Source organism: Octopus bimaculoides, chromosome 19, assembly GCF_046866305.1.
Source record: "Octopus bimaculoides isolate indiv1 chromosome 19, ASM4686630v1, whole genome shotgun sequence".
In the NCBI taxonomy this organism is placed as follows: domain Eukaryota; kingdom Metazoa; phylum Mollusca; class Cephalopoda; order Octopoda; family Octopodidae; genus Octopus; species Octopus bimaculoides.
Window position 1 is genome coordinate 55,523,469 of NC_142946.1, and position 12,945 is coordinate 55,536,413.

At 39.7% G+C, this 12,945-nt stretch overlaps 1 protein-coding gene across 1 annotated transcript in view; it reads left to right on the plus strand.

Moving 5' to 3' along the window:
• The window catches only part of LOC106875425 (gamma-tubulin complex component 3 homolog), a 56,866-nt gene that overhangs the window by 17,007 nt on the left and 26,914 nt on the right, over positions 1–12,945 (plus strand). Inside the window, exons 6-10 of the mRNA XM_014923569.3 lie at positions 2,322–2,509; positions 7,727–7,803; positions 8,582–8,677; positions 10,183–10,301; positions 11,470–11,595. Of these exons, the coding sequence (XP_014779055.1) occupies positions 2,322–2,509; positions 7,727–7,803; positions 8,582–8,677; positions 10,183–10,301; positions 11,470–11,595 (606 nt within the window). The remainder of the gene's footprint in view (positions 1–2,321; positions 2,510–7,726; positions 7,804–8,581; positions 8,678–10,182; positions 10,302–11,469; positions 11,596–12,945) is intronic.

Genomic DNA, 12,945 nt, shown 5'->3' on the forward strand with positions numbered 1-12,945 from the left:
TGATACCACATTAAAAGCACTGATGATGGTGCCACATAAAAAGCACCCAGTACATTCTGTAAAGTGGTTGGTGTTAAGAAGGCATCCAGCTGCAGAAACCAAACCAAAACAGATTATGGAACCTGGTGCAGCTCCTGTCAAACTGTCTAACTCATGTCAGTATGGAAAATGGACATTAAATGATGATAGCTGTAGCATTAAAACATAGAGGAGTTATAATTGCATGCATGAGATTTTAGGAATAATTATTTGTAAAGACTGCATTAGATATATGTTTTTGGAAATTTTAGGGAAGGGAACAGGAGGATTGGGATCTGTTTAGAGTAGCAGTGTTAGTAAAAGATTCAGTTGTTTTTGGATGTTTCTTTACCTTATTGGCACTCCATTGGTTACACTGAGGAAGGTTCCAGTTGATCCGATCAATGGAACAGCCTGCTTGTGAAATTAACATGCAAGTGGCTGAACACTCTACAGACACACGTACCCTTAATGTAGTTCTCAAGGAGATTCAGCATGACACAGGATGTAACAAGACTGGCCCTTTAAATATTAGAGGTACGACTCATTTTTGCCAGCTGAGTGAACTGGAGTAACATGAAATAAAGTGTCTTGCTCAAGGATACAATGCACTGCTAGGAATGGAACATCTGACCTTATGATCATGAGCCAAATATCCTAACAACTAAGTCACATACCTTCACAGTTTCTCTAAGACTAATTAATTTTTGTATTAACAATTTGCCTGCAAGTCTGAACATGTATGCTCCATATCACTAAGCCACTGTCTTCATCTGCTTCTCTTTCTCACATCACTTCTATGTTTTGTTTGCTTTGAATATCATGGTTTCTTATTCTGTGTGAAACGGACTGTATGAAGTGTGAAAACGGAGAATGATGCTGTACAGTGGTGAGGTGTTGGCACTGAAAGTGGGATAGGGAAATTTTTTCAGAATTAGGAGAGAAACAATTGAGTATGATATGTTGCATATTTATCATTTAAGAACAGAAGTGAGACAAAACAGTGGTTGAACATGAAACGCTGGCATGATTGATATGTGATGTAAGTGAATGATATCTGCCAGGTAAAAAGCACAAAAATACAGCATCTAACTGAGAATGGCAAGTACTGCTAGCAGAGGCTAAGGAATAACATCCATTTGTTCCCTTCTCAAGAATGTAGAAGTTAATTTGAAGTATTGATTTGGTTGCTTGTTCTGACAGGTTAAGAGACCACAAAGGGGATCTTCTACTAACATAGGTATGTAGTGTGGTCTTTAACAGCAGGAAGGCATTGAATATCTGGGAGGCTGGACATTTAATCATTTACCTATGTACTGTTGGTCTGTTTGAGTAGAACCACCAAGGGACTACACAGCAACAACTGAGGAAGAAAAGGAAAGGGGTGAATTCAGTTCTGAAGTTGATGGTCTTTACAGATGAAATAACCTGTGATTAAGGAGGCTACAGCACATGGTGAAAAGGAAATACTTGTGAAATACTTCATAGGCGCAGGAGTGGCTGTGTGGCAAGTAACTTGCTTACCAACCACATGGTTCTGGATTCAGTCCCACTGTGTGGCACCTTGGGCAAGTGTCTTCTACTATAGTCTCGAGTTGACCAAAGCCTTGTGAGTGGATTTGGTAGACAGAAACTGAAAGAAGTCGGTCGTATATATGTGTCTGTGTTTGTCCCCCCAACATCGCTTGACAACCGATGGTGGTGTGTTTATGTCCCCGTAACTTAGCGGTTCGGCAAAAGAGACCGATAGAATAAGTACTAGGCTTACAAAGAATAAGTCCTAGGGTCGATTTGCTCGACTAAAAAAGGCGGTGCTCCAGCATGGCCACAGTCAAATGACTGAAACAAGTAAAAGAGTAAAAGAACACCAAAAGAGGAGAGTCTGTGCCTCAAAGATTGTGATGTTGAGACATCTGCATTAGAGGAGATGAATTAATCAGTGAGAGATTCTTAATCACTGACTTAGTAGTTAAGTTAGTACTTGGGAGTAGGATTTGAGAAGGGTTCTGTATGGAATTTTAGCAGCAGCTAGACAATGCTGTTGCAGAAAATGTTAATGCATCCAGCAGGTTTAGATGGATTCCATGGATTTATAGAAGTAGTAATTACAGTAGAAATAATTTTTAAGAAGATATGCTTCAATGTTCTTGTGGTTGTGTGAGGGTTGCACTCTGCTGTGTGTGTTCTTGTGCTTGTAAGGTTAAGAGTTGTTCACATGTGTGGTATGGTTGTGCTATCCGGGATATGTGAAGTCTTCTATACAAAATGAATTAATGATTTTCTTTTTATATCTTTCTCCACAGTCAACTGGACAACTGTTTGGTCAGAGCCTGACTAGTTTTTATACCTCTACACCTATCATGAACGATGCAACCCACATTTCACATGCTATTGGGGATGTCTCCTCTTCACAGTCATCATTTCCCAAATCTGCATCCGCTAGCAGTGGTTTTAGCAGTCTTCCATCACCAGAGACACAGTTTCCTCCAAGGTAAGCTCATCTAATTTCAGCCAAAACCTGCACCTTTGTTAGTCTGGTAGTCATCATATTCTGAGTATCATCATCATCGTTTAACGTCCGCTTTCCATGCTGGCATGGGTTGGACGGTTGACTGAGGATTGGTGAGCCATAGGCTGCACCAGGCTCAATCTGATCTGACAAAGTTTCTACAGCTGGATGCCCTTCCAAATGCCAACCACTCTGAGAATGTAGCGGGTGCTTTTACGTGCCACTGACACGAGTTCCAGCCAGGCGGTTCTGGCAACGACCACACTCAAAAGGTGTTTTTATGTGCTACCGGCACTGGTAACAACCACACTCGAATGTTGTTTTTCACATGCCACCGGCACATGTGCCGGTAAGGTGACACTGGCAACGATCATGCTCGAATGATGCTTTTCAAATGTCACCAGCACGGGAGCCAATCCTTGGCTCTGACAACAATCACGCTTGGATGTGCTTTTAATGTTCCACTGGCATGAGTGCCAATCAGGTGGTACTGTCATTGGCCATGTCAGCGATTTTGATTTGTTTACACTTGCCTCAATAGATCTTCACAAGCAAAGTTCATTGTCCAATGAATGAGGGGTATTCATAAGTAGGCCGGTTACACCCCACATTCGGATGTAATTTTGATGTTCCACTGGCATGAGTGCCAATCAGGTGGTACTGTCATTGGCCATGTCAGCGATTTTGATTTGTTTACACTTGCCTCAATAGATCTTCACAAGCAAAGTTCATTGTCCAATGAATGAGGGGTACTCATAAGTAGGCCGGTTACACCCTACATTCGGATGTAATTTTGATGTTCCACTGGCATGAGTGCCAATCAGGTGGTACTGTCATCGGCCATGCCAGCGATTTTGATTTCACTTGCCTCAATAGGTCTTCACAAGCAAGGTTTATTGTCCAATGAATGAGGAGTATTCATAAATGGGCTGGTTACACCCACAGGCATAGGCCATGGGCTATGGTCTTACTTGGCTTGTCTGGTCTTCTCGGTAAGGCCCAATGTGCGAAGATTGTGCTTCACCACCTCATTCCAGGTTTTCTTGGGTCTACCTCTTCCACAGGTTCCCTCAACTGCTAAGGCTGTGACACTTTCACACAGCTGTCCTCCTCCATTCTCGCCACATGACCATACCAGTGCAGTCGTCTCTTTTGCACACCACATCTGATGCTTCTTAACTCCAACTTTTCTCTCAGGGTGCTTACACTCTCTCGAGTATGCACACTGGCATTACACATCCAGCAGAGCATGCTGGCTTCATTCCTTGCAAGCTTACGCATGTCCTCAGCAGTCACGGCCCATGTTTCACTGCCATGATATTGCTGCACCTCATATGTGTCCATAGCTTACACTGGGTACATCTTATAGAGTTTCTACCTACGCCTTTTCTACAGAGCGAGCAGGGCCATCTACCTGAAGGGATTTGTGGTTTGTCTGCTTTCCTACTTGTTAAGACTTTGGTTTTAGCTAAGTTGAGTCTAAGGCCCTTCAATTCTAACCCTTGCTTCCACACCTGAAACTTTACTTCTAGTTCTGATAGTATCTCAGCAATTAGAGCAAGGTCATCAGCATAGAGGAGCTCTCAAGGGCATCTTGTCTTAAATTCCTCTGTTATTGCCTGGAGGACTATGATGAATAAGAGGGGGCTGAGGACTGATCTTTGGTGGACCCCTAACCCTTCTCGGAATTCTTCACCTTACTCGTTGCCAACCCTCACCTTACTGACAGCTTCCCTGTACATGGCTTGCATAGCTCTCACTAACCATTCATCTATCTCTAGTTTCCTCATTGACCACCAGATAAGGGATTGGGGAACCCTGTCAAAGGCTTTCTCCAGTTTATCTTTGGCTAGGTATTTCTCTTGCAGCTGTCTTACCAGAAATATAGCATCAGTGGTGCTTTTCTTTGACATGAACCCAAACTGCATCTCATCTAGACTGACTCTCTCCCTAATTAGTTGGGCTTTGACGCTCTCCGTGACCTTCATTACCTGATCCAACAACTTGATACCTCTGTAATTATTTGTATCTAAAGCATCACCTTTACCTTTGTAGCAGTTGACTATGGTGCTGCTACACCAGTCGTTGGGTATGACTCCTTCATGTATCACCTGGTTAACTATACGGGTGACTAGGCTATAGCTGACACTGCCAGATATTTTGAGCATCTCTGCAGTGATTCCTGATGGGCCGGGGGCTTTCCCTGTCTTCATACTCTTAATTGCTTATCTACCAAGGTACTGTCAATTCAGATAGCTGGTCCCTCTGTTGGGTCAACGTTCGGCAGACTCTCTTTCTCCCATTCATTCCTTTTATTGAGCAACCTTTCATAGTGGCGTCTCCAAACCGCTCTCTTTGCAGCCTCGTTTAATGCAAGTGAACCATCATCCATGTGGACACATTTCTCTCCTACGACATCACGATTCTCTCTCACACACTGTCTTGCAACACGAAATACCTAAAGTCTTTGGTCTTCACGGCACAGAACATTGGCAAATTTTTTCTTATCTGCTTTCCCTCTGGCTAAATAAACCTGTCTCCTAGCTTCCCTTCTGACAGTCTGATACAATTTCCTTGCTACCACCATTCTTCCAGTCCTTCCATGCCTGTTTCTTTTCCCTAATAGCCCTGTCAACAACATTGTTCCACCACCATGTTACCTTGGGTATATACAAAAAAGATTTTCTGTAGACTACAAGTAGGTCTTTTATGTGAAAGAACCCCAACTTATTTCAATACTTACTGTACTTAAGGCAGCAATTTGGCAGAATTGTTACTGTGCCGTACAGAATGCTTGGCGACATTTCTTCCGACATTAATTCTGAGTGCAAATGCCACCAGGGTCAATTTCACCTTTCATCCCTCCAGGTTAATAAAATAAGTACCAGTTGAACACTAGGGGTAATGTAATCGACTTACCCCTCTCTGAAATTGTTGGCTTTGTGCCAAAATTTGAAACCATTATTATTACAAACAGTTTGATTTGTCCTCATGTGACATAGTTTTGCAAGCTCCTAGCAGAAAGCTGTCTTTCAGGCTTAGATTACCAAATGGAGGAGTACAGGAAGTCCAAGATGGCTATTGGAACCGAATCTTTTAAATAATAATACACATAACTCCTGCGTTGAGTGCTTTTTCCTTTTGTTGGTCCATTTGTGTGTGTGTGTGTGTGTGTTTATCTTGTGTTGTAACTGCATGGGACCAATATCCTTTTCATGTTGGCCTAGCGGCACTATAAGAATAATAGTAAAGGAAGGGGTTGTGGATTCCCCTTCTCAACAAGCAAGCTATATCTTCCTTCCCACTCCAACAAAATACTTGTTCACAAAATTGTACTGCATGTTGTTGCTGAAGTGGCTTTTTTTTATGGCTTCACTAGTTGAGGAATGGTAAGGCTTACAATACTGTGAGAAGAAAAGTAGGAAGATGCTGTGATCTGTGAGTTTTTCTCAGGTCAGAGATTTCGTCTAAATATTGTTAACAGTAAAATTCTGCCTAAGGACCAGGTGGTGGATTATGTCTACCACCAAGAAAAGCTAATCCATTGGACTAGCTTCCATTACTTTATTAGCACATATTGAGAATACCTTATGATTGATGGTCTTCCAGCTGTGACTATCCCATCTTTTTTTTAATTTTTTTTTTATACAATTATTGGTGTGGTGGATATTTACTGCTCCTTTGAGCAGGTGGAGTTGCAATAGATGAATAGTACTTTTTCTGTGGTACTTGTATACAGCTTGTCAGCCTGCTCCCTTTCTCTTCAACTACCTTCTTCATTTCCTCCTGTTGATCCTCATATTCTCTTTGTTCCTTTCCTTTCTAACCCTTAGCATTTTCTTGGTTTCTGCACACACTATTTTATATATTATGTATTTTAAAATGTAAATAGTGACAGAAGCAGTATTAATACGAAAAGATAAAATATTCACCAACTAAAAGTGGATGTTGCATTAAAACACACAAATACTACAATTTTTACCATGAGAGAAAACTCTCATGGTTACTTGGTGCATCAGCACTTCTTTTGGCTCTGTATTACTATGCATATTGCTGGTGCAGCAGTTACTGTTATTTCCAGCTGCTTAGTGTCTACATTGACAAGGCCAAATGAGGCTGAAATCACATGATCTGGTAATCCAAGTAGTGTTTTCTCTCTTGGTATCACAGTATTTGTGTGTTCTAATGCAACATCTAGTTTTAATTGGGAATATTTTACCTTCTAATATATATTTTAGTTTCATTTCAAATATTATACTCTATAAACACATACTGTTATATTATTTCACCACTATAGTAAATTGATAAATACATACTATTGAGTTATTTTATTATTCAGATTTGATCCCTTTGTAGGATTTTCGAGCGAGATCGTTGCCAGTGCCCCTGGACTGGCTCTTGTGCGGGTGGCACATAAAAGACACCATTTTGAGCGTGGCCATTGCCAGTATCGCCTGACTGGCCTTCGTGCGGGTGACACGTAAAAGCACCCACTACACTCTCTGAGTGATTGGCGTTAGGAAAGGCATCCAGCTGTAGAAACTCTGCCAAATTTAGATTGGAGCCTGGTGTTGCCATCCGGTTTCACCAGTCCTCAGTCAAATCGTCCAACCCATGCTAGCATTTAAAGCAGACGTTAAACGATGATGATTGTTAAATATTTAGTGTTGTGTTATACCTGCCCTGCAGTAAATTGTTAAACACAGTGTTGTATTAAATCTTTAGCAAACTGGTAAATGCTGTTGTTTGAAGTATTGGGTTGTCAGCTGGATTCTCTAGCCTTCAGCCTTCAGATTCCTCTTTCAAGTGTAGTGCGTGTTTAGTCACATTGTTTCGAGTTGGTTATGTGTTGTCATAGCCTTGAGATTTTGATGATGGGATTATGATTGTTAGAATGGTATTGTAGGGTAGGTGAGAGATGCTGAATCTGACCAGTTTGAACACAAAAGAGGGAGAATATTTAGGGCACACTTGGCCAATTTAAATGCTAAAAGGTTAATTCTTTTTTTACTACTTGGCACTCTATCATCATATCTGGAAAGGGGTAAAATTTATTCAAATTTCAAAAATGATAAACAAAAGTTATAGAGGAAGAATAGCTACAAAAAAAAAAAAAAACTTGGATAAAAATATTTTCATGTTAAATCACTACTTTAGTAAATTGGTAAATATATAGTTGTGTTATTCCATTTATTAAAGATTGGTAAATGGCCATGACCCATCTGTAGTTAAAAGTAAGAGTTTCCCAACAGCTCTACAGAACCAACAGAAACCAGGTAAGTGTCTCTATTTCTGCTATGAGAATATTCTAAAGCTTTAATGCCAGTCTTTCTCTCTCTCTCTCTCTCTGTCTCTCTCTCTCTCTCTGTCTCTCTCTCTCTCTCCTTATGTTGTTGTTGTTTACATTTAGAAGCCATCATAGTTTGAATGGATTCATAAATGCTCTGATATTTTGGTGTATTGTTGCTGCAGTATAGTCACAATGCAGTGGCTTTTTTTTTTATGGCTTCACTAGATGAGGAATAGTAAGGTTTCCAATACTGTGAAATGAAAAGGCAGAAGATGTAATTTGTGAGTCAGATTTTGTCTAAATGCGGATAACAGTAAAACTCTTGCTAAAGCAACCACCTAAGGACCAGGTAGTGAATTATGTTTATCACCCAAGAAAAGCTAATCCATCAGACGAGCTTACTTTACTTCATTAGCAGTACTCCTCCCTCCCTCCACTCTCTTGAATGGTGAATCGAAGTGGTGCCTGTTGTTAGATTTCAATTGACATGATTGTTTATTTTTAGAATAATATTGTAAAGTGTGAGAGGCTGGATCTTGCCAGTTTGAAGATAAAACAGTTAGATTATTTTGGCCACACATGGCCGGTTTAAATACTAAAAGATTAAGAGAAACACAGCATGGGGTGATGGGAAAAAAGCAAAAGAAGAAAATAAGAGGTCAAGTATAATTAGTAATGTTAGATTAAATTTGAGCTGTTATTGTTGTTTGTGTTGTTAGTGTTGTTTATTCAGTTGAAGCAGGAGTTATTTTTGTTTGTTACAGTGTCTGATTCACCTCGATATACTGTCTGTTCACGGTCCAAAAGCGCAGCCAATATTACACCAGATGCACGAATACCTGTCAACAAAAGTGACAAAAGTAAGGATTGTGTTAACTTTATATGCATTAGCTTTGTTATCTACACACTGTCCATATATGTATATTATGTATCTGTGTGTGTGTGTGTGTATGTATATATGTATATATATATATATATATATATATATATATATATATACATATATATATATATATATGTGTATGTATATGTATGTGTAGGTATGTGTATGTATATGTGTGTGTATGAATATATATATATAGACGTGTTTGTATATGTATGTATAGACGTGTTTATGTATATGTTTGTATATACATGTCCATATTTACCTCTGATTATTATATTGAATATACACCAACTTTATTACATACAGGATCTCTTTATTAGAGTTGGGCGTATAAGGCAGTGAGTTAGCATGCTGGGTGAAATGCTTAGTGGCATTTCATCTTTTATGTTCTGAGTTCAAATTCTGCTGAGGTTAACTTTGTCTTTCATCCTTTCGGGGTTGACCTTGGTGGTATTTGAACTAACTCTGAACTTTAATGATCGTTTGAAATTTTGGCACAAGGCCAGTGATTTCAGGAGTTGGGTGTCGGTCTGTTACATCAACATCAGTACTTGACTGGTACTTATTTCGACGCCAGATGGATGAAAGACAGTCGACATTGGTAGAATTTGAACTTAGGATGTAAAGATGGATGAAATACCATTAAGCATTTTGTCCCATGTACTGAAGATTGTTCCTGCTCATTTCCTTAATAATAATAATAATAATAATAATAAATGCCCTGATGCAGTACCAGGCAGTAGCTCTCATGGCTTCTGATTTAAACTGATTGGAAGTGTTATCATGTACATTGTTTGTCTTGGTATAAAAGATAGGCTACAGCAAATATTCTATTCAATACCACAGATTTACTTGTCAGTTGTTTGACCATAACCATTTGAGCATGTCCGTTAGTGGCTGATGATATGTGCATCTCTGATCACGAGCAGAAGTAGTGGGGAGCATCATAGCTATGTGTTGAGAGGAATTCTTTGTTGTTTGGATAATTCATCTCTGGAAACCTGGGTGTTTTGTTCATCATCCTTAATTCAGGGTTAGGGTTAGGGTTATTCAGGGACCTTTCGAGTGGGATGGGCCACTCGATCTGAAGGAAATTCTAACTGGGCCCCACCTGCAAGGTCTGCACTGTTTATCTTGATATGAGACCACTATGTTGCCACATATGGTTGTGATGCATGTGCCTGGTGTACCCTTATCAGACAGATAGTCATGTTGGGTATACTGGGCTTCATATATTTTACCCCAGCGTCACTTTGATGGCATGCACTGATAGGATGAAAGGCAAAGTCGACCTTGGCAGAATTTGAACTCAGAATATTAAGATGGTTGAAATGCCACTAAGCATTTTGCCTGGCATGCTAATGCTTCTGCTAGCTCTCTGCCTTCAGCAATGATTATTAATAATAATAATAGTGATGATGATGATGATGATACCAGATGCCTTGGTTACTTTTCTTTCATTTTTGTCATCTTTTGCAGTGCCTTATGAGATAACTGAATCTGAGCTCTTGAAAGATCTAGTCTATGTGTTCCAAGGTATTGAAGGAAAATGGATCAAGTTTGACCCAGCTTCTAATGCTTACAGGATTGATCCTGAGGTAAGTCACTATTTTTACATAGTCTCCTTAAGTGTATATTCTATGTTGTTACAAAGTCTCCCTAATTGCATAACCACAGTGATTGTCATTCTTCTTAATTATGATTAAAATTCTTAGGCAGTTAACCAAATTTGCATAAGATGTGATAAATTATGAAATTTCACTATGTTGTCAGTATTAGAATATTGCGGCTGTATAATACCCATAATAGGTGCTGATATGGCTGTGTGGTTAAGAAGCTGATTTTTAACCATGTGATTTCAGGTTCGGTCCCACTGTGCAGTACCTTGGGTGTCTTTTACTACAGCCCCAGGCCGACCTACATCTCATGAATGAATTTGGTAGTTGGAAACTATGTGTGTCTTTGTGTCTGTCCTCTCCACTGCTTGACAAATGGGCTGGTTTGTTTATCTCCCCATAACTTAGATGTTCAGCAAAAGAGACTGATAGAATAATTACCAGACTTAAAAGTACAGGAGTTGATGTAGCCATAGTCTAATGGCTGAAAGGAGTAAAAGAAATAAAGCAAGAATAAACGGTTTTTTTTTTTGTTTGTTTTTTTACTTTCAGCATAATTTGAATATACGTTATTATGTTCCACTGGGTCAATTTTTTAAAGTTGAAATCTGTCATTATGACAACATATGGATTTATCCCCTGTGAGGTTTTTCAATTCCTTTTGATAATCGTGTATTAGCCAAGCTTAACCAGGTTCATACATCACAACAGTGACTTTTATACAGTTTTAATTACTCAGTGATAACTGTTAAGGGTTTTGTTTGAAGATTAAAAGTTTAATTGAATCAATCATACATGCACACACACACATGCATGCATGCAAACACTCACACATGTATGTACATACACAAGCACACATATATGAGACAAGCTTCTGTACAGTTTTCCTTTTCTAGTCCCACTCATAAGGTTTTGGTCATTTCAAGGCTACACTAAAACACACTTGTCCGAAAATGTCACACAGTGAGATAGAACTCAAGACACTGCATATATGAAATATTTGTGTTTCTCTCCTTTAAATCTCCTTTCTAACACCACCACTACTATCATTGTTTCTTATGTGTTACTATTCAAAATTTATTGCTCCTTGAACTTCTGTAGACCAACCAAAGCTGTGTGTAGTTTTCTTTCACTGTTTTCTTCTTGGCAGATCGGAATAGGGAGAGCAGTGTGCCATCGAGTCAGTAAGTTGGCAGAGTGTGGCTGGCTTCACAACAAGATCAAAGAATACGTGGAGTGTCACAGTCAACTAAAAGCTGTTGGTCTTGTTGAACAGGTAAGATAATTGTCTTTTTGAACTCTGTTTTTTATTTTTATTTCTTCTGGTCAGTCCTTTGCTTCATTACCTGTACTTTACTAGTTTTAGTTATTGGGTTGTGACCATTGCTGGGGCACTGCTTTTAAGCATATCAACCCTAATACTTTATTGAAGTATAGCTATCCTCATCCATGTGGTGAGAATGGATGAGGATAGCTGCGTGAAAAAGTGCCACACCCTAACAGTTGAGGGAACCCGTGGAAGAGGTAGGCCCAGGAAGACTTGGGCTGAGGTGGTGAGGCAAGACCTTCGTACATTGGGCCTCACCGAGGCGATGACTACTGACCGAGACCTTTGGAAATGTGCTGTGCGTGAGAAGACCCGGCAAGCCAAGTAAGATCGTTGCCAGTGCCCCTGGACTGGCTCTTGTGCGGGTGGCACATGAGATGCACCATTTTGAGTGTGGCCGTTGCCAGTACCGCCTGACTGGCTCCCGTAGGATTTTCGAGTGAGATTGTTGCCAGTGCCCCTGGACTGGTTTGTGCGGGTGGCACATAAAAGACACCATTTCGAGCGCGGCCGTTTTTGTGCGGGTGACACGTAAAAGCACCCACTACACTCTCTAAGTGGTTGGCGTTAGGAAGGGCATCCAGCTGTAGAAACTCTGCCAAATTAGATTGGAGCCTGGTGTTGCCATCCGGTTTCACCAGTCCTCAGTCAAATCGTCCAACCCATGCTAGCATGGAAAGCAGACGTTAAACGATGATGATGATGATGATGATTTGAGTGGCTAATTTATTTTTTGGACACAACACTGGTTTGGCTCACCTTTATATATATATATATATATATATATGCACACACACACACACACACACACACATGTATATACATGCATATATATCAGGTCATCCCATAAGTTCTGTTCGACTTTACCTTTTTTTAAAATTGAATGAAATTTTTAAAGTATTTTAGAATGTCTAATGGAATTAAAGATTATTTCTATGCATTTGTGTACATTAAAAATAATTAAATATTATTTTACAGAGTAATAGAATTAAAATTTCTTTGATTAAAACCTTTTCTAACATGGAAGTATCCAAAGAGCATTTGAGGCACATAAGGCTTTATGAGTCCAAAAAAGGAAACTCTGCAGCCAAAGCAACTCGAAACAGACGCTCACTTTATGGGAAAGAATGCTTGAATAAAAGAACTTGCAGAAGATGGTTTGCAAAATTCAGAAGTGGACATTTCAGCCTTGAAGTTGATCGAACAGGACGTCCAGTTGAGTTTGATGATAAGCTCTTTGAGGCATTATTTGAAGAAAATCCTGCATTATCAGTTGAAAAATTGGCAATAAAGCTTAGT